The sequence below is a fragment of the Furipterus horrens genome, unplaced genomic scaffold (assembly GCF_987537825.1).
Source record: "Furipterus horrens unplaced genomic scaffold, mFurHor1.1.pri manual_scaffold_16, whole genome shotgun sequence".
Taxonomy (NCBI): domain Eukaryota; kingdom Metazoa; phylum Chordata; class Mammalia; order Chiroptera; family Furipteridae; genus Furipterus; species Furipterus horrens.
The window spans coordinates 10,812,580-10,840,233 of NW_028327186.1; the positions used below are offsets into that span (position 1 = coordinate 10,812,580).

Genomic DNA, 27,654 nt, shown 5'->3' on the forward strand with positions numbered 1-27,654 from the left:
CACCCCTTTGAACCTCCCTCCGCCTCAGTAACTAATTTATTACTTTCACTGAACCAACTGCTATAATTCCTGTTGCAAAGGAGAAGGTACGTGGGAGGCTTCAGCATTGCCCCTTGCAGCCAGCACCCCCTGACGCCAGCTGTGGGTTGGCCATTTCTTGTGGGTGGCCCTTCCTGGGCATTTTCTGGGGCTCAGTGGTCTGAGGTGGAAGAAGGGGATCCAGGGGTGAGTGAAGAAAATAGATTCAGGAAACGGTGAGGAGCATTTGCTCGGAGACCCTACTTCATGCAAATCTTCCTTTCTGACGATGTGAAAAGGGATCCGGCCCTTGACGTGGGAGTGGGTGGGCGCTGACCGCCATCCCGTGCCTGCCGCTGTCCTGTCCTGACAGACGAGCATCTCGGTGTTCTCAGAGTTCGCCACAGCCTTCCCTGCGGCCACACACACTCTGTGTGGTCGGTCTGAGGGGACGAGGTAGTTTGGGGTGGCCTGAGAATCCCCTGAGGCCGCTGTGCTGACCACGTTTTGATGGTCAGTGTGTTTACCCCACAGGCTGCGAACACAGGCTGGTTGGTAAGTGTGGGATTTCAGGGGGGCCCGTCACATTGACATTGGAACCCCTCCCCCTTGCCCCTTGACCTGAGCTGTGGAGCCGCCGGAGACCACTGCTCTGTTTCAGCATCTCGCCTGGCACAGATGGCACAGAAAAGTGCCTTGTGTCATTTTTCCATTTCGGCGCCCGAAGTGCTGACCGCGAGGGCATCCGGCCAAGCGCTGACTCTGCAGGTTCCCTTCTGTGCGACCAGCCCGCCTGCCAGAGGGACCGACTGCCCTTTCTTTCTTCTTCCAAGCAGAGCCGATGTGCTCTTCAGGATAAGAACTGAAGAGCAGGGCCGGGGAGCAGAGGGAGTGCGCCCCAGAGGAGCGTCGGCCTCCCTGGCGGGAAGCCGCAGGAGCTTATTTCCGGGGCTGAGCCATTGCCAGAAGCTCCTTGCGGGGGTTCACACCCCCAATCTGGTGCAGGTCCCCCTGGGAAGTGGCCTCACTGCCATCGGCCATGTGTCCACCTCGAGGACTATTGCCACTGCGGGGACCCCATCAACGTGGGCCCCGCTCCTGCTGGCCGCTCTGCTCACACTTTGGCCCCCCGGAACACTCACCATCAGATGTTAGTGCCAAGGGTCTCGGCCTTGCCTTTCTTCTGAGGGTCAGGCTGGGGAGGCAGAAAAAGGTGCACTCTGGGGACCTGCCGGCTCAGCTGGCACACCTGCCACCCCCCAGGAAGAAGCCTGCAGGCCAGGCTTCCGGGGCACCAGCAGGAAAAGGCCATCTTAATTTAAAATGTTTGAAATGTCATCGTGTCCCCTTTGGTAGCCACCGTCCCACAGTGCCCTGCGGCCCACCCTGCTGGCTTCAACCCTTGAAACAGAATAATTTAGGGTGTGATTAAAATGATGTAAAATCGTTCTCGGGAGAAACGGATAGCTTCATGGGACATCTGCCCTGTGGCCCTGAGAGAAGCCAGAAGCCCAGAGCATTGGAAGGCCAGGTTTTGCGACTGGCTTGGCTCTGCTGGAAGCAGCGGGCGGCCTCAGAGAGAGCCACGTAGAGTCTGATCATAGCCTCGTGAAGCAGAGCGGGTTGGCTTATGGTTTATTTTAAAAGAAGGCATGAACGGAGCTGTGTTGATCTTTCGTTTACTGAGAAAAGTAAGCTGGCTTCCGTGCCTGATGTGTGGTGTTTATTCAAGATCGATGAGCTGGAAGAACAGTGCAGCAAGATAAACAGAGAGAAGGAGAGCAACATCGAGCTGAAGATACGCATCGAAGTGCTGGAATCGGAACTCCGAGAGAAGGAGACGGTGAGTCGCAGAGTCCTGACGGTGGCCCTCGGTGTCCTCTGGGCCCATGGGGCGGCCTCTCTGCACGGGCACAGCAGGTGACTAGGGGCATGGGACCGGCCCTGGCAGGTACCTGGGTGTCAGCATGAGACAGAGCCCAGAGTCACATCAGGTGCAAACGTGCCCGACTCTGCAGCCTCCTCACTGTGTTTGTTACCTGGTCAGTCACTCGGATCTAAGAGGGAGTTGACTGACTATGGTGCCAAGCACTTGAAACTCTTTAAAAATGACCCGTCATCAGAGGTGGAATTCTGCTGTCAAATTAATGCAGCAAGAGCCAGCGATCATACAGTCATTTATTTTCTGGGGAACAGGACAGCGAAGGAGACCAAGGGCAAGCCTCGCACAAGAACAGTGGCCTTTATGGGGCGTGCAGGCTTTACTTGGCTTCACATGGCAATGCATGCAGTGCCCGCAGCCTGCAGAGTGGCTGGTATGTTAAGTGTTAATGTCATTGCCATTCTTTTTTTTTTTTTTTTTTTTTAATATTTTTATTTTTTAAAGATTTTAGAGAGGGGAAGGGAGGGAGAAGGAGAGGGAGAGAAACATCAATGTGTGGTTGCCTCTCATATGCCCCCAACTGGGGACCTGACGTGCAACCTAGTCATGTGCCCTGACTGGGAATCGAACCAGCGACACTTTGGCTCGCAGGCCAGCTCTCAGTCCCCTGAGCCACACCAGCCAGGGCCATTGCCATTCTTCTTTATTCAGACAGTACAGGTTCCAAAAGCTGCCTCCAGTCCTATATGCACAAGTGGGAGGATTTTCAAGAATACATTTTGTCAGACTTGTTTCTACATTCTTCAAATTTCTGTTTCCTGTAGGAGTTGAAAGATCTCCGAAAACAAAGTGAAATCATACCTCAGCTCATGTCCGAGTGTGAATACGTCTCTGAGAAGCTAGAGGTACGGCCGGGGCGCACAGACGGGAAGGCGTCTGCTGTGCTCCTCTTTCCTCCGCCCCCGTGCCCCGCACGCCCGGCGGCGACTGTGTGCCAGATGCTGCCCCCGTCTGCAGGCTCAGCAGCGCTGCTCTTTTGGTTTTTCCACTTAGCAAACACGTCCTGTGCCGTGACCATCGTGCATGTGATGGCTTCCAGTCCGCAGGAGCCCCCGCAGAGCCATGGGCTCTGAGGGGTGGGGGCAGAAGGAAGGGCTGAGGGCCTGATAACTGGGTGCTATTTGACCTCTCGCCACTCCCCAGCCAGTGACCTTGCACTTGACCTTGGGGCGGACCCAGCCCCACTCACTGGCCTCAGGCTCTGACCCACAAAAGGAGGGGTTTGACGTCCTTTCGTCCCAGGGGCTCCTCACTTCGGGAGCCCTTCATTCAGGCACACAGCCCCAGTACCGGGAACGGGTCAGGGTTATCAGAGTGGGACTGACTGGCCTCTGCTGACCGGTCTGGGCCTGTGGCTGAGAATGCCCTGTGCTGGGACTTCAGGCTTTCTCCGCGGGGCACTGGGGGGCTCCCGGGCAGGCCTCCGAGTCCTGCGTTCTGTGTGGGCACGTCAGCTTTCAGGCCAGCGGCTGTCGTACACTGTGTCTGTTGGCACTTCTGCTGGGGAACCGGCAGGAAAGAAGGCACACGGGGCCCCCGACTTCGCCTGCCGGGGGCACTGATGCGTCTGGCGGGGACGGCCCGTGTGGCCGCAGCAGGTCTCAGCAGAGACTCGTCACTGTTCTCCAGGCTCTTTTCCCTCTTGTGTCGCTTCAGGCAGCAGAGAGGGACAATCAGAACCTGGAGGACAAAGTGCTCTCGCTGAAGACGGACATTGAAGAGAGTAAATACCGACAGCGCCACCTGAAGGTAGAATTGAAGAGCTTCTTGGAGGTCCTGGACGGCAAGATCGACGACCTGCACCACTTCCGCCGAGGCCTCTCCAAGCTGGGCACCGGCAACTAGGGCCCGCGGGGCCCGGGCGTGCGTGCGTGTGAGCCCGGCGGGCCCCGGGCGTCCCCCTGCTCGCCCCGCTTCCGTAAGTGCAGGCGCAGCCGGTCGCTTTTCTCGCCGTCTCCGGAGTAGAAACCTCTCGCTTCTCGGGCCTCTCGAGGCCGTGTGGATGCTGGAAGATTCTGACTCAGGAACCCAGGACTAGGTCTCCCTTCACGTTGGCACGGGCAGGGCAGGGACGTTTCTGGCTTTGCTGCAGGTGTTGCAACCCTACAAACCGAAACACGTTTTCTAATGCAAATGGGAGTATGTCCCACCTCTCTTTTTTGAATTGCATTCAGAGTGTTTGAATGTCCTCCAGGTGCCCTTGTGGGGCATGGAGCTGGCAAACCGCTCTCAGTGAGTGTCCAGATGCTTTAAGGCAGAGACTCTGAGGGCTCGTCCGCAGAAAGGAGATGAGTCTCTGGTGGGTGCGGTTTCTGGCGCGGGGCGCGCCCGCGTCCACTCTGCCCCTCATCCTGCCCCCATTTGTAAGGTTACGGCCCGGGCCTTTTCTGGGTTTTAATTTCTGAGCAGATAGCTGTGCTGTGGGACCAGCACGCAGTGAGGATGCCTAGCACAGTGCCTGGCACAAAGTAGGTGCTTAATAAATATTTGTTCCACTAAACATATAAAGAGAATTTAGTGTTTTAATCAAACCCCAGCAGAGTCCCGGTCGAACAGACCAGCATCTTGGTGCTCTGGGTCCCTACCAGACAATCCCGTGCTTTGGCTCGGTGGCCCTGTGGCAGGGAGGCTGGCAGGAGAGACGCAGGAGCTGGTCTGATTCCCCCTCCAGCCAGGCGGTGACACGGGGACCACTCTTACTCTGCAGACCTGGGGGTCTGGAGCCTGGGGGTTCCGGGACCACCAGCTGCCCCCGCTGCAGGGCTGCCCAAGGCTGGGGTGCCAGGTGGGATCCTGTGTTGGGTTGGGACAGTTGAGAGGGAAACCATACCAGCCCGTGAGGGAGAATAAGCTCAACGGGCAGGGCTTGGCCTTGGCGACGGAGGAGTTTCGCCCACGTCTGCCTTTGTCTCTCTGAGTTCCTGCTGAGGAGGGGACTGGAGCCACACACTCTCCTCTCACGGAGTTCTCCGTGGGCGTGGGGTGCCGTGGGTCTCCTTCATGGGGAGGGACTACCCCGTGCCTGGCACGTGGTTGGCATCCCTGGCTGTGGGCGTGTCTACATGCCTTCAGGAGAGGGGGCCCTGGTGCCCCGACCCGCTTTGAGAACCGCTAAGAGAACTTATTCTGGAAAGATGTTCTCAAAGGGGTGGAGTCTCTCGCTGCTGAATCGGGATGAATGATGAAAGAGCCTGAGGGAGAGCTGGTCCCGAGGCGGGTTCATAAGTCCTGCTGCTCTGCGTCCTGTCACTGACACCCCCTGAGCAGGGCTGGGGGAAGAGGGACAGCTGGCGACCTGGAGCTCTGAGGCCCCGCAGGGCAGACCCCGCAGGCAGGCCATGGTGGGCGGCTGGGTGGGGTGCGTGGCGCAGGAGGGCGCAGAGCGTGCTCGGCGCTGGTGATCTGAGATGGGGCTCTGGTGGCCGCTCCTTGTGGGCTGGGCCGGGAAACTGGGGGGCTGGGCCAGCCCTGCGCTGGGCCTGTGGCCGCAGGGGGATAAAGGGCTCCTTCTCAGGCCAGGCCAGGCTGCCCAGGCGCAATGGATGCTGGAGTCCCAAACCTCAGCGGGGGTCCCCGGATGCCCGCCACCCCTGTCTGTCAGGCGGCTTGTTAACCAAGCAGGAGCCAACTCAGCTGGCAGGAGCGTGCTCAGGTGGCGCGTTCACAGGAGGGTGGAGTGGCTGGAGCCGCCGGTGCTCCCTAGCAGCGACGGTAGAAAACACCGGAAGCCATAGAGCTGTTACCTCGGGGCTGCTGCGTCCCCGTGTGCCCCTGACCCCTGAAGCGTGTGGTGAGCACCTGGTAGGGAGCAGGTGCAGCTCGCCCGCTCTGACTGTCGCCGCCCCGGGGCTGGGAGCAGCGGGCTCCTCTGACGGGGAGGGCGCCGGGTTCAGCAGGACGGTGCAGCCTCCCAGAGCGCCGGGCATGGCGTCCCTCTGCTTTCCTCTGAGGGTCTTGCTGCTTCTGCCCTTGCTTTGTGTTGAGCAGAATGACCTGGACGGTCAGTCAAGAGACCGGCCGTGTCTGACAGCCTCTGGCGTGGTGGGGGGTGGCCCAGGTAATGGAAGTGGCCGCGGACTTCATCCAGGTTTCCACCCGAGCCAGGTGAACGTGCCCTCGTGTACGAGGACGTCCGGCTCCAGTCTCAGCACCAGGGTCCTTTACTTGTCACTGTCTTAGGCCAGGTGCAGGCAGGACAGAAACCTGTTACTCATGAGCGTCCGGCTGCGTCGCGCTGCTGGAAGATTTAGGACCGGGACTGGGTTTTTATTTGCAAGTGACCTCTCCTGACTTTGACGTCTTCGAGACTGGCTGCCCGATCCTGATTAGCTTGCTTTCTGCATCCGTGAAACCTGGGGCCTAAGGGAGGCAAAGTAAAACTTGGAGCCCTTTATTCATCACGGTCCTTAAAAATAGCTTCTGTTCCAGTAAAGACCCAACTGGATGCATTGCAAGGCTGGGAGTGGCGTGTGGACACCAACTCTTCCTAGTGTCCGGGGAATGGAGAACACCCGGGAGACAGGCTGGGACAGGTGAGCAGGCCTTCCAGGGCCAGAGAGCCAGTGTCCGCCCAAGACCCGTTACCTGTGCGGTGTTCACGTCAGACCTTGACACGTGAGCGGACCGACCAGAGATCATCACCCCTGTTTTGTAGACGGGAGGCAGGCGAGCAGCCTCTGGGCTCAGCATCCAGGTCTCCAGGACCTCGGGCCGGGGCCTTCCTCTGCACCCGGCCGCTGTCCTCCCTTGGGTCTCCCTTGGGTCTCCCTTGGGTGCCAAGACTACATTCTCCCGTGTTCTGATGAGAGCACATGCTGCTGTTACACTGTTTTCACACGTCCATAGCCAGTGACAATTTACAAGTGAGTGGGTCCGGATGGAAGGATTCTGGCTTTGCAGAGAACTTCCCAAGGGGTGTCGGTTGAAGTGACGTTGGTGCCCTGAGAGGCCAGGTGTGTGACAGGCTCGTTTTGAGCACCTCGTGGCTGGCTTTCGGGGAAGCGGCGGTTTGTTTGGCGTGTGGGCGGCCCGGAGGCCACAGGGCAGTAAACTGAGGTCTGGCTACTTTTGGATACTTTTTTTTTTTTTCCTGTCTCTGATATTTTGTCATTTGGTTTGTTAACATCTAAAACAAAACAAACAAACAAAAAAAAAACGAAAAGAAACAACAACAACTTGGGAAACTCTCTTTTTTCTATGCCCTGGAATGGTTTAAATAATATTTAGAATTTTTGCTCCTTGAAGTTTTTATAACATCTATAAAATTGTCAAAGTCTAGTGCCTTTTTAGGAAATAATCTTTCAAAATGTTTTTAGTGTTTTCCATGTTCATTGGTTTCTTCAAACTTTCTTCCTCTTCTGTAAGTTTTTAGCCATTTAAATTTCCCAAACAATGATTCTGATAAGATTTTCTAGTTTGCTAGCATCAAGGTGTTGTATTTCCTGTTCTCATTTGTCATGTTGGCTGTCACGCTTTCCTTCATTCCGATGAGTTTTTCCAGAATTAGTCTGTTTCACTAGAAGTCATAAGGCTACAACTTGTCTTCTGAATACTTCTTTACACATGTCCCTTAAAGTTTTAGGTATAGTAATTTCAGATTTGACTTTATTTTTCACTGCAGAGTTATTTGAAATTTTACTTTTTCATTTCCAGTTTGATATTTGTTGTTGTTTTTAACATTTGCTATGAAGTTCTAGTTTTACTGGCTTGCTGTCAACGAGGGCATGGCCTGTATAATTTCTGCACTTTGGAGTTTATTTATGTTTTCTTAGGACCTTGTAGATTGTTAATTTTAATAAGTGTTCTCAGGAAGCTGTAAAAGAAGGTATATTCTCTGAAGGGAACAACATTCAGTCTATATGTATTAATTTGATCTTATTAATTTTAATATTATGGGCCTTTAATTTTTAACTTACTGGAGTCAGTAAAAATTAAAGAAAGTATGTTAGTCTCCCACTACTATTGTCTCTCTATTTCTCTTGGATTTCTACAGCTTTTGCTTTATGTGTTCAGTATGATGTTATCTGGCAAATTCTCTTTTTATATTTTAAGGGAATTTTTTTTTTCCTTTAAAGCCTTGTATACCTTTGTGAATTTTACCCGTTTTTTTTTTTTTTTTTTTGTAACAGCTGTTTTATGTTGAAATACAAAGTTCAGTAACATGTTTGTGTCTCTTTTTAAGTCAACAAAACTCTTCCAGAAGCCGCCGTGTCTTAGGGAGGCATTTTGAAAGCTCCCAGCCCCCTCAAGGGTAGGCGGGCTACCCTCGGGCGGGCAGTGTAGTGCAGACGCACGCACCTTGGGAATGAAATGAGGGGTTTTGAGTATGTAGCACCCCTGACTCCTGCTTTGGGGCAGCCTCATGCTCAGGTGAGCTTAGGGACACCTGCCCTTCAGCTGGTCCTATTCTGTCTCCTCAAGGCCGATACTGAAACTTTTCTCACCCCAAGAGGCATTTTTCTTTTGAGGGCTTGGCTTCCAAGCAGAAGGCCGTGAGCGTGTATGCCTGTGCTCCTGTCTCTTGAGGGAAAAGCTAATCTCAGAAACTCCATGTACCAGAAAACATTTTGTGCTAGACAAGGACGATGGCCCCTCAATGACGCCACATCATCACCCCCGAAACCTGTGACAATGTGGATTTACCTGGTAGGGGGGCCCTTGCTTATGTGATTAAGGTTACGGACCATCAGAGGGGAGACTAGCCCAGCTTACCTGGGTGAGCCCAGTCTAATGACATGAGTTCTTAAAAGCAGCGAACCTTTCCTGGCTGGGGTCAGAAAGAAATGTGATGGAAGAAGGCAGAGATGTGCGATGTTGCTGGCTTTAAAGATAGAGGCAGGGGCAAGAGCCTAGGAAAGCAGGCTGCCTCTACGAACCGGACAAGGCAAGACAATAGCTTCTATAGAGCCGCCAAGAAGGAACACAGCCCTGCCAGCTCCCTGATATTAAGCAGTGAGACCCATGCTGGACGTCAGACCTACACAAAGGTAAGATAATAAACTGGTGTTATTTTGAGCCTCTAAGTTTGATATGGTATAAGTAGAAAACCAATATAGTCTTCCCCTGAGTTTATACGCCTAAGAGTTGAGAACCTCTGCTGCATAAATTCACTCGGCTCCACGGTTTACATGACGGGAAGTCACTTCTCAGACACCTGTGGGCTCCTGCTCCTGCCGCCACCTGCTTCATCCCCGGTCCACCTTCTGGGGAGGGGAGGCGTGAATGAAGGCGCCCCGTGGCCCGGCCCTCGTTCTGCGCCCCAGGACTGCCGGTACAGTGCTGCCGGTTCTGGACCGGCTCTCCTGGGTCAGCTCTGTCTGCCAGGCCAGGCCCAGGGCTGTGGGCAGGGAAGCAGTGTGGCCGGAGCCCAGGACAAGGTGGCGGTGCAGGAGCAAACGGGGTCAGGGCAGGCTTGGGAGAGGGGAGGCTGGGGGTGAGACGAGGCGCTGTGGGTTTGCCGGGGCCTGGAGGCAGCGGGTAGGGGCGTCCCAGGCACTTGGGTTCAGGCGGCAGGGCCGTTCGGGGCAGGCAGCCACCGGCCTGGTGTTGCTGGAGGAAAAACTCTGGAGAAGGGGAAGGGGCCACTGGGGACAGCAGCCAGGTCTCAGGTTGGGTCCGCTGTACTGAGGTGCCACAGGCTGGAGCCCGGGGAGCGGCTCTGGTTAGGGCGGTGAAGGTCATGGGCAGCGCGTGGAGGGCGGGGGGGTCAGCAGTTTGAAGCTGGACAGTAGGAGAGACGTCCCTTCTCCCTGGCTCTCAATTCTGAGGCCAGAGTCTGAACTGACTGCGAAGCTTAGCTAGAAAAGTGGGGCAAGGGAGAAACGCGGGGAGAAGGTTCCAGAGAGGGGAAGTGTTGATGCACCAGACACAGCTGAGCCCCGAAGTTTACCTGGGAGAGCTCTTTTGAAAAGGGTCCTTTTTTTGAAGGCTTCTCGTCTTTGGCAGACGTTAGAAAGCAAAAATCTTAGAATTTGCCGAATGGGCTCACTGGTGTCTCAAAATACTGAACTTACAACACTTAAAAGTCCAACAAAGTTCTGATGTTCCCATTTGTGAAAACATCCCCTTCTTTCCAGAGAACTTTTTTGGGGCTAAGCTTGGCCTGTGTGTGCTGGGGACGGAGGCCGGGGGTTTGGCCCGGAAGCCCCGTGGGAACCCTGGGCACCGTGGCAACGGGAGGGCTCTGAGGACCACGGGGACGCTCGGGACAGTTGAGGGATGTGTGTTCTGCCTTGTGCTGGTGCCGTTCCCGTTCCTACTTTCAACAGAGCAAGGAGAAGGGATTCCAGCATAAGACTTCAGTTTTGAGGGAAACAGCACTGCCCCCCACCCTTAGTATTTGCTTAGAGAAACGTTTAGCTGAAATCTTACTGAAAACTTGACCCTCACCCCCCCCACACAGACAGGAAGGCCGTGCGTTTCTTAGTTAAGACGTCATGTTTCCAATTCCTCACGAGTGACACTGGTACATTATAAATAGTTCTTTATAATGAATTTATAGAGTGCTTACTACATAAAATAATTTCATTTAAAATAGTTCCTGAATATAATGTTCACATTCGAACAGGCCAGGTCAGGAGTCCGAGTGCCGTTTGCCACCTGCCGCCGCTGTTCCGAGCGCGGGAATGAGGCCGGGGGGCCGCGCCGGGAGGTCAGTGTCCCCCCTCAGGCCCGCGCATGGGCTGTGGTCCGCAGGCCCCAACCGCGGTCTGGTGTGTGCATGTCACCGCCTCTCTGCTGCCGCGGTTTTAGGGGCCGCACATTACATATCGGTGGCGACATCACACCCAGGCCACCCCCCCTCCGCCAGGTGTCACGCGTGCTGTTCAGGAGCAGGCCTGGGGCCACCGTGGCTTCTCCCCGGCCCACAGCGCAGTGCCCTTGGCCTTGCGCAAGCACTCAGTGGTCCCACTCGCTGGGGCCATCCTCCTCCTCCTCCTCCTCTGAGTCGGCAGACACCCTCTTGATTCTCTGGAGCGCAGCCTTGATGCTCCTCTCCAGGTCGCCGGTGGGGCCACTGCTGGGGCTCAGGCCAGGGTCAGGGCGAACTTTCTTCAGTTTGACGCCCCGCCGTATGGCAGCCAGGACCTGCTCGGTGACTGCGGCGCGGGGAGGGGCCGCGGCGGGCGCCTCCGCCCTCTGCACAGGGGCCCTGTCGCACCGTAAGGAGGCCAGCACTTCATCCATAGACCCTGCAGGGGAGCAAACAGAGCAGGTGCAGTTAAGATTCTACTCTTCCCCCCCAGGACATTTCTGTAGTTGTTAGAGTTACATCACGTCAGTTAACGCTGTGATTTACGCACATGACCATCGCTCCGTGAAATGTGCGTTTTCAGGACCTGCTAGAAAGGCCAACTGTGAATACGCGCCCTGTGTGAATCCAGGATAATCCCGTCACTGCTACTTCATGGTAAGCACCTCTTTTCCCCAGCAGCTCGCGGGCTGGGCTGTGGCACTGGTGTGTGAAGGGACGCGGGGACACTCCCCTGTGATCCTGAAGTTACGATGCCTGGGTGTGAACACGCTGATCCCACATGCGTGACGTACGTACCTCTGAAGTTCATCTCCTCCATTTCCCTCTGCACTTTAAAGGATACCTACTTGGGATGTGTACCCTGCTCTCTTTCCCTGACTTCAGCCTTGGCTATTAGTGATGACTGATGAGTCGATGTGACAACGAAGCAAGGAGGTTTCCACACAAGAAACGCTTTAAAGTAAAACTTCCATCATTTGCTCAGTGAGCCTGGCGGGGGAGGCCCTGGAGAGTCTCTCTGTATATAACGTCTTTAATTCCACCTACGTTACCCCCAGGTAATTTACATGCTCCGTTCCTGAGGGTGTGAAATGCTGTCAAAACACAAATTAGATCAGAGTTTCAAACCCTTGGGGAGTAGGAGCTATTTTTCACTCTGGCTCCTTGAGACCCCCTGAGCGGAGAAATCTTTAAGCACCTGCTGGAGACAGGGGTGGGACTGTGGCCACGAATATACAGATCTTCCAGGAAAGGTGTCAGGGTAGTCCTTTCGAGCTCAGAATTTTAAGGCCATGCGATGGCTAACAAAATGCTATTTCACTTTGGACTTAAACCTGTAACCCTTTACTATGATGCTCCTCTAGGACTAAGAAGACCGTCCTACAGTAAAGGGCATTTTCTGGGGCAGGTCACACTTTCTTGCTCTCGTCGGTGGGAGGGGGCAGCGTGTGGGAGTTGGACGGGGCTTCCCCACACAGTGCGCGCTAGGCCCAGGCTGGAACGAGGCAGCCCACGAGCGTTGTTGCAGACCCTATAGTGGGGCCGTTTGCTCTCCACCTGGCAGTGAGGACTTTTTCATTTGTACCTGGTTTTAGGTACAGTGACACCTTAAACTCAGAATAGCCGGAATACTCGATGCTCCAGAACCACAGTGTGGAACTCCTGTATTTCACATCACCTATCAGAGAAACTGTGCGCATCCTAGGTGGAGGCGCTCAAGCTTGGTCTTGAAAACAGATGGACTCAGAATTTTGCTACGATCTATCTAACAACCCCCGCTGCCAACCCCAAAGCATTAGGCTATGACTCTGGGCAGACTGAAGCCAGTGTCCTCAGTAATCAGTGTCTAAACTGTAATTAGAATTACAAGTTAGAACTACAGCCCTCAAGTGGATTCAGTGCACCATATTTGCCCATGTAGAAAGTGGTCCACTATTTTTTCAGCCACTTCATTTTAGGAAGGTTTCTCAGTCGACTGGTCAGCCTGCAAGAAGAGCCTTCTGTATTCTGACTAATATTCCTCTACAATAATTCCCAGCCAGTCTTCTGCTTGCAATGCAACAGGTTAATTCTGCAAAGGGCTCAGATGCAGCAGTAAGTGTAATTCAAAGCGACGCTGAATGATATGCAAATAGCAGAAATCAAACACATGCCAGTCTTAAGAAACCTGAAAAAGATTGATTCTTAAACAGCCTCAGCGATCCCAAGTCATGTGACCATTAAGTGTGCAAAGATGGTTTGTTCAAGAGGAGGTAGCATTTATCAATCTGATTTAGGCTATGGTAACTTTGGGGGAAAACAAAGAAAGTAACATTCAAGGCAGCAAGTACTGGAATAGGTTAAGATTGCAGAGAATTCTGAAAAAGATTTTGATGTGAAGGGAGCAGGTACAGAATTCCGGCGGATTACCTGGGCATTTAAAACTGTCTGTGGGATCATGTGGTCTTTCAGCAGGTGATTCACACACTAGAGGAAGTGGCTGATCATCTTTTATCGAAGTCCTGATGTGTAAATTCAAGTTCCGATGATTTGCAGATAGAGAGGAAGAGGAGGAAGCAGGGGGGAGTGGGGGTGCTGGTGGAGGCAGAGGAGGTGGAGGGGGAGGAGGGGGAGGAGGAGGAGGAGGAGGAGGAGGTGGGGGAGGAGGAGGAGAAGGAGGAGGAGGAGGAGGTGACAGTTCTTCACTGGATCTGGACTGCGTTTGGTCAGCACCTTGAACAGAAACCTGGATAGGGCTGTTCCCAGGACGGCCTTGAGCCTCAGGGGTTTTCACATTGCTGACTTCAGATAACGGAGCACTTCTGTTTTCCTTGAAGGACGGATGGATGACCGCCTTCGCCTTTATCTGAGAAGTCCTCGCGGAGGTCTGCGGGGGACGTTCACCTGGCAGGTTTGGTGCCTCGGGTTCTGAGCAAGGGGTCTTTAGGACAGACTGGCCTGGACATCTCTGAAAATGGAAATCTGTTGTGAGAAACTTGCCATAAATGCAAGCTATCAAAATGCTGGAACTTTCTATAAACACTGAACATGAAGAGTTTCTGTGCATGGTTTGTTCTAGTTCACAAAGTGACTCCTTTCCCCTTTGTTCATCATCCCTGCTGCCAAATCTATTAAAGAATAAGCATTTCTATCCTTCCATATAATATTTTCCTCCATGGTAGAATAGATATGGAAGGATACATATAAAAATATGCATCAATATTTTTAGTATGAAAAATCAGAAATTAAATATGAATAATAGAAATTAGCTGAAAAATTATGGTAAATTTATTTAAAATATTAGGTGGCTACAAAAAAGAGAAAAACCATAAACAGTACAAAGTCAGTGGAACATCCCGAAAAAACACAGATGATGCAGTAATTTTCAACCATGCAGAAAACAGATCTATGAAAAATACCAGCAGAATGGACCTCAAAATGATAGTTATAACAGGAATTATGGGTTTCTTTTCTCTAGTGTTTAGGCTTAGAATAAATTTTATAATTAAAAAAGGTGAGTTTAAAAAGTTCTGTCTCTCAGGTGTTCATTTGATAAAACCCTAACCTTACAGAGAACTAATCTTGAAGGGTGGAGGTCCCTAAAGAAGGCATTGATTAACCAATTAAACACATAAAATGTTAATACTATGTAGCCATTAAAATGAACTAGATCTATACATATGAACATGCATATATCTCAAAAATAATTTAACTGAAAAAACTGACAAAGGATGTACACGGTCATAGTCGTGAGCGGCTCTGAAAAAAGGTGACACTGGACTGTCATGACTTTCCACTCCAGGGGACCCTCCTCTTCTTGTAGGTGCCACACAGCATGCCTTCAGTCCCTCACCCAGAGGCTCATCTGCAAAGGGTGACTTCCCCTTTGGGGACAACTGTAAACTTGAGTCCTAATGACAGTGCATGTGGGGACGTGTGATGAGAACAGGTTTATGTTTTGCCTTCAACAAGTTTAATGTTATTGTTGAATAAGTAACTATTTCCTTTAAAAAAAAAAAACTTATTCACTTTTAATAGAGCACGTAACTAGGCTTAAGTCACAAAGTTTCCTTGATTGCATTTTTAAAAATCCTTTATCGCAAATGAGGACAAAGCCCGCTGAAGTTGAGAGCAATGTAACTATTCTGTTCCCCTGCCAGTCAACACCGTGGGGGGCAGAGCTACAGGGGCGAGCACGGGGCAACGTCAGAACCTCTCGATATTCTAATATTTTTGGCTTTTATCTGTATACTAAAAATAATGGCATTTCAGGAACATTTTGTGTTCCAAATGGTCTGTTTGTAATGCTTCATACGTTTCTCCGAGGATGGGCGATCTTGATTTATTTCTCCAGAAAATGCAGGCAGGGCATTCTTTCGGGACTCACCTCTTTAAACGCTCTCAACCGTTGCAGTGTCTTCTGGCGTTCCTGATTTATCCACTCTTTTTTCTTCTGCTCCTCTTCTTTTAACCTGTCTCTTTTCTATATTTAAACAAATGTATACTTGTAAATTCCTTAAAATAAAAGTCTTAAGAGAGAAAGGGGCCACACCCCGACATTAGCGCCCCCCCCAGCTGCCACCGTGTCTTCAGGCCCGGGCTCCAGTCTCCCGGACTGAGGCTCAGGGGCAGGTCCAGGGCACGGGGCTCCAACGTCGGCAAGGCTAAGCCAGTGCCGTCACATTACGCAAACTGAAACTATTTTCTTTAACTACTCACCATCTGAATACTGTGGTGCTGGTGAAAATATCTTAAACTTGCTTCGGCCTGTTGCAGTCGGAGCCGATGATTTTCTTTGCATTGATCCTGGCGGAATAATACAAATCACCTACGTGGTTTGTACTGTTAGCAGGGGCTACAGCGTCAAAGGTTAAAAGAAAAAGGCCCTGCATTTGGGCTGCTGTGCAAGGTGTTCATGGACGGCAGTTTCTGGGGAGGCCCCATGGCCCTGCTGCCTCCTTGGCCGTGTGACAGGGGCCGATGGGCGCCTGCAGGGATCAGTTGTGCCTGATCAGAAGGGCCACAGCCTTAATGCTTTAAGAGATGAAGAAGTGAATTCTCTGGCCAAGGGGAAATGAGAGTATACCCATTTCCTCTTAATGTTACAAACAGTAGTTATACTTCCAAACGTACCTATAGGAGCATATGCAACCTACAAATACCTGAAAAATTATATTAAAAACTGTATTTCAGTGATGCTTAACCATTCTTAGCATGTTACCTTTTAATATAATCATGGGGTAATTAAGAAAAAATAGCCAATTACAAGGATCGAAATGAGCTAAATATTATCTGACTGATTTTATAATCAACAATTTACGCTAAATTTTAGAATTCACTATTGCTGATTATTAGAAGTTTTTACTTATCGTGATTTTAAAATACCTGTATATGTAATAGGCATTCAACAAATAGCTGCTGAATGAATTCAAATCTACAGATCAAGATAAATGCTTAAATCCCTCAAGAAACAAAGAATCATTTTAAGAAACTTAAATCGTAAATACATTGTAACTGCAGTATTGTAATTGTGATGCCTGGGAGGGAAAGACAGAAAGCTCCCCACTTCCCACCTTCCTGTTCCTGAGATAGGCCCTCCTGGCGCAGATCCTGCCCCGCTTGCGCTCCAGCTGCTGGCACTGCCGGCTCAGCTCTTTGGTCTCCAAATTCTTATCGTCCTTCAGCCCCATTACTTCATCAATGACTTTAAGTTCCTCTGGACTTTCACACGGGTCATAATAGAGAACTTCATTCTGTTTATCTAAAAAATATTTAACAACTTTTAAAGACATGTTTTATTAGGAAAATAATGCATAAAATGTTTTAAATGTAAGGAGCATAAAGATCATGTGTAATCCCACCACCCAGGGAGAACCACTATTAACATTTATGTATGTGTGTGTGCACACACGCAGCTACACATATCAATAAACAATTCTAAGAGAACATTTTCCATATGATGAAAATAAAATTTTAATGGCAACACAGTATTCTCTAATTTAAACAATCTTTGTTACAATGTTCCACTATCAATTTCACTGTGATGAAAACCTCTGAATATAGATCTTTGTGTACATTTTTTATTACTTCCTGAACAGATGAATATTTAAGACTCTTGATAATTATAGTCAAATTGCCTTCCAGAAAGGCCACTTACATTCTACCAGCAGTATATTACTAAAGTGCTTATTTTCTTCCTTCCCCAAACTCTGGGAATCCCAGCCTGGAGGAAAAAATTAACAATTTGGCATGCATCCTTCCAGATTAACTTTTTTAAATAAAATTTTTCCTAAATATGTAAAATGCTTATCACCTGAAACTATTATAGTTTTTTGAATACACAGGATTAAATTAAATGTTCAGGATCTGTATGAAAAAAAAATTATTAAGCTTGGAGGAACTTTAGGGGAAAAAAAAGACATAAGTAAATGGAGAGACATACCATGTTCTTGGATGGGAAGATTCAAAATTGCAAAGATGACAATTCTCCCCAAATTAATCTCTAATTTTAAGTACAATCCCAATAAAAATTCCGAGTTTTGTTTTTGTTTGTTTGTTTTGAACTTGTCAAAATGATTCTAAAGTTCATCTGGAAGAATAAAGGAGAATAATCAGAAAACTTGTGGAGCAGGAGAGTAACAGGGAGGGACATGCTTTACTGAATGTGAAACGTACCGCCGGGATACAATAGGAAGAGTCTGGTACCAGTATCAGAAGCCACTCACAAATCAATGAATGAAAATAACAACTGAAAATTGATCAAAATAAATATAATAATGCTGGATGTGAGACAGGTAGCAAGTCAAAGCACTAAGTGAAAATGTTTTCTAAATCAGTGATCGGGACTGCTAACAACTTGCGGGGAACATTTGAGTCCTACCGCATATCAAAATAAATTTCATCTGGAGTAAAGAGCTAAATGTTCCTTTAAAAATGATAAAGCTGGACAACTGTAATAGCATAAACAAAGCATATTAAAAAAATTTTAAAAAGTGATAAAGCTACTAAAAGAAAAAAGTAAAATATTGATACAATTTCTGGATGAGGAGGACTTTGCCAAGCATACTACTAAAAGCAAAAATCATAGATTTCTTTGTCAGGTGTAACACAAAAACAGAAAGATTAATAGATATGACTTCATAAAAATTAAATATTTCTGCAAGGCAAGAAAAAGCAAACAACAGGGAGAACTTATTTATAATATATGACAAGTAATAGAGTCGCATCCTTAATACATAAAGGAAACATTCAAAGAAACATGGGGAAAGACCATGAATAGGCACTTAATAAAAATTTTAAAAAGGGCCAGTAAACATACAAAATTGCATTCAACATCACTTGTAACTGGAAGAAATGAAAATAAGAAGATGCCACTTTTTCTATTAATTAGGCAAGAATTTTAAAAAATGGGCAAAGTATGGGGAAACAGGTATTTGTATAATCTGCTGATGGGCGCGTCACTTCCTACAACCTCTCGAGGGCCAGGATGTATAATAGTATGAAATGTAAAAACTAGAAAATATCGGAGGTGAGGAAACACGTATATCCAATGGTTGCTGTTGTGTTGCATTTGTCAAATGTAAATTTCACATTGTCCTTGACCCACTGATCTCATCTTTCAAAATGTATTTCAAGGAAATAATTTGTCCTGTACACAAACACAGGTTTAAACGACGGTTCTTCACTGTGCTGCTGTTCAGAACAGTGAAAAACTGAACATCACAGTTGGTATAGCCGTATAATAGAATACTATGCAGCCATTAAAATTTCTGAAGATTTTGTTACGTGCTGAAATGGAATGATGGTTATTATGTATTACAGGAAAAAGAGGATAATAAACAGGATATATAGTTTTAGTTTAAAAATTGGTATTTATACACATCAGGCTACAAAGCTAATCAGCAAATATTATCACTATGTCTGCCTGATGGAACTGGGTTACTAAAGGTTTTCCTTTATTTTGCTGTATGTTTAACAAAGAACATATTGTTCGAGTGATAAAAATACTGAAGGGGAACCTTTAGGAAATTGCAGTAGACAGTTTACAAGAAGTAATTGATAATATGGTCTGTATTTCCTTGAATGTGTAATTTAAACATTTTAATATATATTTAAAATTTTACCTTTTATAAGTCTTTTAAAGGAGTCCAACTGTGTGGTAAGTAGGAGTTCTTCATATTTTAATATCTCGAATTTAACCTCATATAATTCTAATTGAATTTCATAGTATTGTATTTCTAGTTCATCTACAACATCTATATTTTTTTCTTGTTCTGGAAGATCTTCCATCTTGTTTTCATGAAAAAAATAAGAGCAAGTTAAAATATTTAGTATATTAAAAGGAAACTTTAGAAGCCTTTGACCTATTTTCTATTCTTTGCTCAGTACCAAATATAAAAAAGCAAATCAAGAAGAAACACTAGTTCATTTAATGAAACAAAAATGCCCCATTCAACATTTTTCCAAATACTTTATCTCCTTCTTGAAACATGAAAACATTTAGGTTTTGAGGAAAATAAATAGCAATGTGGTCTTTACAGTGTTTTCTGCTTTAAAATCTTAACAGTGCAGGAAGAAATATAAGTGACTATGATCCTAGAATGAAGACCCTCTGATTATTCTGAAGTTGTGCTAAAAATAGTGTTTGGTTGATTTTAAAGTATATTACCTACTTCAGTACTGAGCTCAGTGCTATTATCAAGTGAATCCTACAATATAGTACTTTAAAACCATTTAAGCAAATGGAAGCTTTATAGCCAATCTTCCCTGATCTCAAAATTCTCACCACTGCAAGATGGTGTTGGAATTAGAAAGGCTGGAAGGAAAGATGATACCTAAAATCAAAGTCTATTTCTAATAAAAGTCACCTTTATCTTCTCCTACCTTCCCCTGAATTTCAGCTCTTTTGTGATTTAAACACAACTCTTTGGCCCTCATGAGCTGCAGTGTCTCCCGAGCCAACATCAGCTTGAGTCTGTCCAGCCTGGGAGTTGCTGTGGCCCAGGCAGCCTGGCCAAATCTCTTCTCATCCTGTGCCATTTGCTTCTGCATCCCTGTCGGATTATAAGGAACAAAATCAAGCTTAATTACAGCTCATTAACATGTGAGAAATTTATCCTGAGCTAATTCTTTATTGCTTCCCACATTACCGGAAAAACATCCTTTTTAAATTTTATTTTAATGACTTTTTGGTTATTACAAAAATAACACATGGTCCTTGATATAAAATTATAGATGCTTGATTTTTTTTAAAGGGAAAAATAATCATGAATCTCACCTATTAGCAATTGCTGCTTACATTTTAGTACGTATACTTCTAGACTGTTTCTATGTGTAGCTAGACAGGTTATATAGATAGTTTGACAAAAAACAAAAAAACAAAAAAAACCCCACAAATCACCAGTCTTCTTCACAGGGTGGAACAAAGTAGATTTACAATTGTTCATATGGAAAATAATATAATAATTAATAATGAATACTACAAGAATAAACTGTTTCATGTACTCACAACTAAACCTACTTTTTCCCCACCCTCTTCTGTTCCACTTACTAGATCATGGAACTCCTGCCATTCATAAAAGCGGAGCATCACTCTTAGCAGCTGTGTGGTATTGTCCTATGCTCACTATGACTTAACAAACTGGTTGACACACAATAAGTTTTTTCCTCTTTGGAATGGCCATCCACAATGATTTAAGATAAAACAAACATCCTTTATGCAGCTTACAAGGCCCACTACAGCCCACACTCTGTTCCAGCCCTGGCAATTCTCAAAGTTCCTCACACTTGCCACGCTCCCTCGAGCCAGAGGCTCTTTGTCAATGCTGTTCCTTCTGCCTGGAACACTCTTCCCTCACTGGTTTGCTCCCTCAAATTCCATTTACCCTTCAGATATCAGGGCAACTGCCACTTCTCAGAGGCCCTCGCTGACCATGCTGATGGAGCCAAATTGTTCCTGCAGGCTCTCTGAGACCCATGTTCATTTCCTTCATGTGGCTGGTAGCCACTGCCATTTCCCCATACGGGCATTTGGATGCACACGTAGCTAAGATGTATCGCCCCTCAGCACGCTGGACAGTGTCTGTTTATGCTGAATCCTCAGGACCTTGAGCTGAGTACTCAAGAGACACATGTTCTTGAATAAAATGAAAACTATATGTATCTTATTGTAGCATTTTAAATTATTACCTGCTAATGCTTTTACTGTTTCTTTAAAATAATTCACTGTAATGTCTTGGATAGATACGATCGCTTCTTCAGCCTGTCTGGTCCATTCCTGGGCTTCCTTCTGCAGGGCCACTACCCTTTTAGGACCCAGGTCATCTTCATCCAAGGATTTCTATGGAAAGGACGGAAAGTTGCACAAGGAAGAAAGAATAGTAACGTACAGCCATTAGGTAATTGAAAGCAAGTCGCTCACATGGATTATTTCGATGGTTTTTATTGCTACTACTTAGTCAATAAAATTTTCATGAATTCAGCAATTTCTTACTGAGCGTGAATAGGCTCTAAGTTGAGTACCACCTGGAAGACAAAGGGATGCTCTGGGGCATAAAGAAGGAAAAAAATGCTTATTCTAGCTACTGTCACGGGGCTCAACAAAATAAGAGTGGTGACAGCATCTACTAAAGTTTAAATTACTGAATTACAACCCAGGGCCTTGCTACCTTAAGTTTCATCTTATTTCGGATATATTTGTGTGTGTTTAGAGGCAGAAAATAAGCTAAACAAGCATCGCATCCAAAACACATCAGGAAAGAATGTGTTCAACTCTTGAAAATCTCTAGAAATCTGAATGTATTAAGGAAATGACCCATGTCAAATGTCTTCCTTTTTGATATCATTTTCTAAAATTAATATATATCATCTAAACCATAAGGGTGAACCTAACAGGCCAACACAGACTGAATCTTAAATGCAAAGAAATAATACGTGACAAATAGTAAATCGGATAAAGTAAAAACATAAAGAAAACATACCAAAATAGCAAGCTTACATGAAGTCGCAAGTTCTCGCATATCTCGAAAAGGCTGCAGTAAATACTGGAAGAACATGGTTGCCACGGTAACGAGTTCCTGGTACGCGGCATCTTCTTCTCCATAAACTTCCATCAGTGCTACCATGGTGTTGGCCGTGTCGTGCCCTTGAAGAAGCTGGAAGGCACAGAGTACACAAAGCTCAAGGATGGACAGGATTTATACGATCCCAGCAAACAGACACCACCAAGGGAAACCTTAATGCTCTAGCCTTCCACACATCACGGGGAGAACAGTTCAAAATTTTATCTCAACTGCATACAAAACTACTCAGAGGAAAGGACCTGAGAGCCGCACCAAACATGAGCCGTGGTCATCTCTGTTGTAGATTGTGCATGATGTTTCTTCATCGCTTTTTGACGCTGCTGTACTTTTGAGAACCTCAAGAGGCCATGACAGAGGTGCCTCCGAATACTTAAGCGTGTGTGCTCTCAGCTCCCCAGCTTCGCAGAGCCCCCCACCCCCAGCACAGCCGCATTCAGATCGAACGGCGGCTCTGGTCTCTGCGGCGCTTCTGACACGGGGAGGAACAGCTCCGCCCAAGCTAACACGTCCCCTCTGGGCCTCCCGCGCACCCCGCAGCACCCCCCTGGCTGCTCCCGGCAGGTGAAGGGCGCCTGTGACCCTGCGCCCCCTCCTCCAGGTCAGGCCGTGAACTTGCTGCCCCGCAGCCCGGATCTCGTGCGAGACCCCCACTCCAGCCCCCGCCCCGCCCTGATGGCCCAGGAACACTAACGGGCGCCCCGCCCGCGTACCTGGCGCAGCCGCGCGTCCGCCTCGGCCAGCCGCGCGCGCAGGGCGCGCTCCCGGAAGGCGCGCGGGCTCTCGCAGTCGGGCGCGCCGCCGTCGGCCGGAAGCAGCGCGTCACGCACCGCGGCGCCGCCGCAGCCGTCGGCCGCCAGGCCCAGATAGCGCTCGAGCCGCGCACACAGCTCCTGCAGCTCCTCCTCGCCGAGGCCCGCGCGCGCCGGCCACACGAACCCCCACAGGCCCCAGGCGCCGCCGCCGGCCTCCAGCTCCGGCGGCAGCGGCGGGAAGCAGCACTCCAGAGGCGGCCACAGCGCCGCCAGCTGCCGGTGCGCGCCGCGGAGCCCGGCGGCCGAGAGCAGGCCGGCCCAGCTGGGCGGAGACCCCGGCCGGTTCCCCTCACGCCGCCGCCGCCGCTGCGCCGTGCGGTCGTGACAGGTCACCGCGAACTTGCCCTCCGCGTCGTTCCAGGCCACGAGAAAGCGCAGCTGGTGCCGCTCGGGCTCGGCGAACAGGTCCTCGCGGACCGGCACCCAGCCCTCCAGGCTGTCGGGCTGTTCACCCTCCATGGCGCCGGCGGTCAGCGGCCCGGCCTCCTTTTAGCCCCAGCCACGGGACCGTCCTGTCCACGCCGCGACATTTTTCGCTGGACTGTCATCGCGTCCGCGCCCCGCCCGCCGCTCCTCCTGCACTTCTGATTGGTTGTATGCGGCTGGGAGGCTTCCGCGGCGCTCGGGATTGGTCAGGTCCCAGAGGGAGGCTCCGCGCCGACCAATGAAAAGGCCAGGAGTCTGCCCGGACCCTGGCACTCTGAGTCCGTCCGTGACGCAACGTCCCCTGGAGCCGGGAATTCCCGCTGTTGCCTCGCGTTGCCACCTTTGTACATACTGACGTGGGAAAGGTATTTGTCGGTGAACGAGTTACCGTGAACCCTTGGGAACAGCCGGTCCCGTTTTGCGTCAGGGCTCCAGTGAGTGCATGGTTCCTGCCCTCGCGGAGGTACAGGCTTCCTGGAGAGACCAAACATTCAGTTATTTAGTGAGCGCCAGGCACTGGGTAGTAGCCACAGATTTATTGTTGTCAATTCAGCAGGCTTTTGTGGCGGGTCTGCTGTGTGTCCGTTTGGGGGTGGGGCGGAGGAGGGACCTCAAAAGACATCTGTCTTCAAAGCATGTGCTGCCTCTTCATTTTAGAAATAAGGACGCCGAGATCCAGCGAAGAAACTCGTCCTTTTGCTTTGCAGGCAGGTTCTCCATCCACGGAGCCACACAGGTCTGGCTAGAATATTTTTGTAGTATCTCTTTTTACTGTATTTGTTATATATTATTTTACGCTTTCTAGTAGTTTTTCTAATTGATATGCTTTTTCAAAATGAAACCAGCAGACTTTCTAATGATAAAATTTCTATTTTGTGTGTGTGACAGGGGGATAAGTTTGTGTATTCTAAGAAAAATGATACGGGCAAATACACACCAAACCTAATGATTGTTGTTACCAAGACACCCAACTGGTTTATACCCACTTTATGATTTTTTTGTAGTAGTTGCTTATTTCTATGCCAAAAACCGTATATTACTTTACAATAAAAGAGAAAGATTTTTAAAAGGTACATAAAGTTATGAAAATAGACACTGTCAAAGCTATAAAGAAACAAAATAATTCAAAAGAAATAAATTGTTCTTATTTTTTGTGTATATATACATTACATATATATATGTATGATTATACTGTAATGATATTTTACATAACTGTTTTTCTACTTATATATTGTGGCCATTTTCCACATTTAAAGAAATTGGCATCTACATCATTCTTAATACTTGCCAATAAGTGAATTGACCATTGTGATTTATTTAATGAATTCTCCATGATAGACATAGGTTTATTTCAATTTTCTGCCAATATAGACAATGTTGTGATCATTCTTATACAGACATACATCTTTGAATAGTTTACTTTTATTTTTATTTTTTGCGTTTGATATTTTACTTTGCTTCTAAATTTTTATTTCATAGATGCCTTGCAGTAATGGTATTTTAAAATTGAGATTTTGATTAGGGTCCCCCAAAAGAATAGATGTAAAATTCTGAGATCAGTCACCATATGCAATTAGCTCTTAGCTAATTGAAGAAAATAAAAAGGGATCAGAGTCAGGAGACCAGTGGAGCAACTTCTCTGGAGAGAGCTGTTGTCAGGCTGGGGAAGGGCTGGAAGTCCCACCCTCCACCTCTAAGCTCAGTGATGGGTGTTCAAAGGGTCGCTTCAGAGAGCTTGCTGTCTTTCCTGCAGGTGCGTCCATGGTGGCCTGAGGCTAGAGGATTCGCTGTTTCGGTGGCAGAGCCAGGGGAGGTGGCTGCATTGGGACATCTGCCTCCCAGAGTTTGCTGGGACCAAGGATGGGGACTGCTTCCAACGATCCAGATGTGGGCCAGCAAGAAGCCAGCGCTAGGAAGGAGTCACCTAGATCCTGCCTAAAAGAGCCAGCTGTGCGGGTGAGGAGGCCTTGGAGGGGGCCCCCCAGGGCTTAGGCCTGGAATTGAGGGTTTCTCAGCCTGGTCGTGGGAGCTTTAGAGGAAAGCTCTCCATAATGGGAAACTCAGAGAAGTTCAGGGGCCGCTGGGGAGAGGGAGGGATTGAGAGCCCTCAGCATCTGCCAGCCCCAGAGCGCCTGCAGCTACACCAGCTGACACCAGCTCAAAGAGGAGCTGTCTTATCACCTTAGCACCTCTGCCCTGGCCTCCAAGCCAGCAGCTCCGGGAGGAGGGGTGGGGAAAGAGGACACCTCTTTCCTCCTTCCCCAGGGCAGACTTCCAGCTAGAGAGGCCCAGGCCAGGGAGGGGAGATCTTGATGCTGGCTAAAATCAGTGCGAATCTTTGATTATTGTATTGAATCATACATTTAATGACTGAGTGGAGTCCAGGTCTTCAGTAGACCCCAGGACTGTGTGACCTAAGAGGGTGCAGAAAATCACGGGGCTGCTGGATTTGTATCCGGAGTGGGGAACAAGTCCCACCCTTGAACAGACGTGAAAGGAACAGTGGGAGGAGCAATGAGGTGGCAGCTGATTGCCTTTAGAGCTGCGCTTGTTCAAAAGCACTTTGGAGAAAGAGCCTCAGCCCGGGCGGCAGGTGCACAGCACGGGCCCTCGGAAGTCCTCTGCCTCTGCGGGCTGCGCCACCCTCCTGCCTCAGCCCTCTGTACTGCACAGCCCCGAGCCCCTCAGTGGAGCCACAGGACTCAAGCCCCCATAGGCAGAAGTAGCTTGGGACAGCATCTGACCTCTCCTGGTGACACTTGAGCAGAAGCGGCAGGACAGCGTGGGCAGGTCTATATTTGGGCTTTCACTCAGAGCGGGCCTGTTGCTATTTGCAGCCGGAGCCAGCTCGTGTTTCCACTGCGGAGCCCCGGTGCCACACAGGCCGGGGCAGCCCATGGGCTCGCAGAGGTCACCGGAGGGAAAGCCTGCCCGGCTGGGGTGCCGTTTTCTAGCAGTTATCCAAAGCCTTGGCAGTAAGTGAAGAGTTCATGGACCCGTAAATTAGCAGGCAAGTTTTTGGATAGTAGTGTTCTAATGCTAATTATATTCTTGAAACCCGCTAACTTAATGCCACATTGTTAACGCAATGTCTTTCCCTGACATAGGAGGAGAGAGCGTGGTCATTGCAGGTGCGTTGCGTGTTTTCTGGGCCTTCTTGTAGCAGGGATCCACCTTTGCTGAAGGTGGTGTTGGCACAGGCTGTGAAAGTCTCGGACGCTCGTGATTCTTGCCATGTGTCAAGATTATTTTTAGTGCAGGGGCCCATTTGCCAGAACAGGTTGGAACCCTAAATGTGCGTGCTGACAATGTGTAATTCTGTGCTTTGATTCAAGTCCTGAAAAACAGCTTGGTCATCCTTTTTCACTCGTTGGTGCGTGCCCTCTCCTCCCATAGAAAGTTGTCAGGTCTGGACCGTGCCTCCAACGCCGACCTGAGCCATTTCGCCTAACGGTACAGCCAACATTTTGGAGCAGGTTTCCGTAGCTGCGGCTCAGGAATTGCTCAGGGGTACGTGGCTGAGCTTCTAAGATGGTATGCAAAATTGTGCCCTTGTGGGCTCACTTTTGGGGAGAGAATTCACAGCTTTCAGTGGATTCTCAGAGGCATCCATGACCCATAAAAGGTTAAAAAACACTTTGGAGGGGACTTTTCTAATTAAAGCACAGGGACACACCTCCCATGTAACACTTGCAAGTCTTTATTTTTAACTGTAGCTTATGGCGCAGAGTAAAAGCTATCTGGCTAATATAGTCATTATAAACTGTGATTTATTATTTCATCTCTCCAAGCCTCAGTTTCATCATTTATAAAATAACAGTTTATTATTAATGTTCCTTCCCCCCCAATTCTGTTTTGTTAAGAAGCTATTTGGATATAAAAGTCAGAGCTAGGAGGAAAAGGTGCTGACCTGTATCTTAAAATTTATTCTTGCTTTTTTTATTTTCCTCAAAACCTACTTCACATGTGTCATGTTGGAATACTTTAATGATATTTGTTTGTTTGTTTTTAAAGCATTAGGTTTACCATAGTTTTTTTTAAGGGGCCTTAGGAACTGGATTGTGGTAATGGTTGCGTAACTTGGGGTACTTACTAAAAATTATTGAATTGTGCACTTAACACAGGTGAATTTTATAGCATGTAAATTATATTTCAATAAAGTTATTTTTAAGAAGATATTAGGGAATAAGATAAGCAGCTCACATGCTTCCTAGTTTTATCTGTTGTTGATAAAGTATTTGTGCAGGTTAACTACCATGGCACACTGATTCTGTTTGTGACTTCTTCTCTAAACAAAAAGGGTCATCCTTTCTTTTGTGCATGGATCAGGGGTCTTTAAACTTCCTTTGCTATAAACAGCACCCTTAGATCACTTATGTTACCTAAAATCCTCCAGGAGGAAGCAAACTTTTCTCTACATGTGGTTTAAAGTGTAACCACAACTGAGCTGCTCAGATGATGTTTTAAAAAACTGTGAATGAGTTGAGCCCAATCTAAAGACCATCTCCTGCAATGACCTTCTCAGAGATGGGTCCCCCCCCCCCCCATTCTGTGTTCTAGGACCCAGGATATCTGCTGTGAACTGTCCAGGAGCGATCCCTCAAGTGCTGAGGGGCCTCCCAGGGCTTCCCCAGCGGCGGTCGG

At 48.4% G+C, this 27,654-nt stretch overlaps 2 protein-coding genes and 1 long non-coding RNA gene across 7 annotated transcripts in view; 2 read left to right on the forward strand and 1 right to left on the reverse strand.

Moving 5' to 3' along the window:
• HOMER2 (homer scaffold protein 2) overlaps positions 1-4,460 on the forward strand; it is a 48,208-nt gene extending 43,748 nt beyond the window's left edge. For both annotated transcript variants that reach the window (XM_090263580.1, XM_090263579.1), the window contains exons 7-9: positions 1,751-1,861; positions 2,725-2,805; positions 3,617-4,460. In XM_090263580.1, the coding sequence (XP_090119706.1) occupies positions 1,751-1,861; positions 2,725-2,805; positions 3,617-3,805 (381 nt within the window). In that variant the 3' untranslated portion in view covers positions 3,806-4,460. The remainder of the gene's footprint in view (positions 1-1,750; positions 1,862-2,724; positions 2,806-3,616) is intronic.
• A 5,917-nt stretch (positions 4,461-10,377) lies between these two features.
• Positions 10,378-23,164, reverse strand: WHAMM (WASP homolog associated with actin, golgi membranes and microtubules). 2 transcript variants are annotated; one of them, XM_090263787.1, is made up of 10 exons: positions 22,483-23,164; positions 21,671-21,844; positions 20,880-21,030; positions 19,575-19,744; positions 18,815-18,980; positions 16,265-16,452; positions 15,411-15,497; positions 15,079-15,174; positions 13,122-13,659; positions 10,378-11,151 (listed from the first exon to the last, which is right to left on the reverse strand). In XM_090263787.1, exons 1-10 carry the CDS (start codon positions 23,041-23,043, stop codon positions 10,859-10,861), a joined length of 2,424 nt encoding a protein of 807 aa, XP_090119913.1. In that variant the 5' UTR covers positions 23,044-23,164; the 3' UTR covers positions 10,378-10,858. The 2 variants fall into 2 exon arrangements, with proteins under 2 accessions (XP_090119913.1, XP_090119914.1); XM_090263788.1 differs by having other exon boundaries at positions 13,425-13,659; positions 22,483-23,163.
• On the forward strand, positions 22,580-27,648 carry LOC149992108 (uncharacterized). 3 transcript variants are annotated; one of them, XR_016508511.1, is made up of 4 exons: positions 22,580-23,473; positions 24,764-24,966; positions 26,407-26,520; positions 27,571-27,648. It is a non-coding gene; the product is annotated as an uncharacterized LOC149992108 (long non-coding RNA). The 3 variants fall into 3 exon arrangements; XR_016508509.1 differs by lacking the exon at positions 26,407-26,520 and having other exon boundaries at positions 22,584-23,746; XR_016508510.1 differs by lacking the exons at positions 26,407-26,520; positions 27,571-27,648 and adding an exon at positions 25,848-25,872 and having other exon boundaries at positions 22,584-23,473.
• The last annotated feature ends 6 nt before the right edge of the window (positions 27,649-27,654 follow it).

What these genes read in the sequence shown, in the direction of transcription:
- WHAMM (XM_090263787.1), bottom strand. Translation starts at nt 23,043, where the DNA reads ATGGAGGGTGAACAGCCCGACAGCCTGGAGGGCTGGGTGCCGGTCCGC. An exon ending in CATGTAAGCTTGCTATTTTG is followed by an intron (nt 21,031 to 21,670) that starts GTATGTTTTCTT and finishes TCCTTTCCATAG; the next exon opens with AAATCCTTGGATGAAGATGA. An exon ending in CCTATCTCAGGAACAGGAAG is followed by an intron (nt 15,498 to 16,264) that starts GTGGGAAGTGGG and finishes TTATTCCGCCAG; the next exon opens with GATCAATGCAAAGAAAATCA.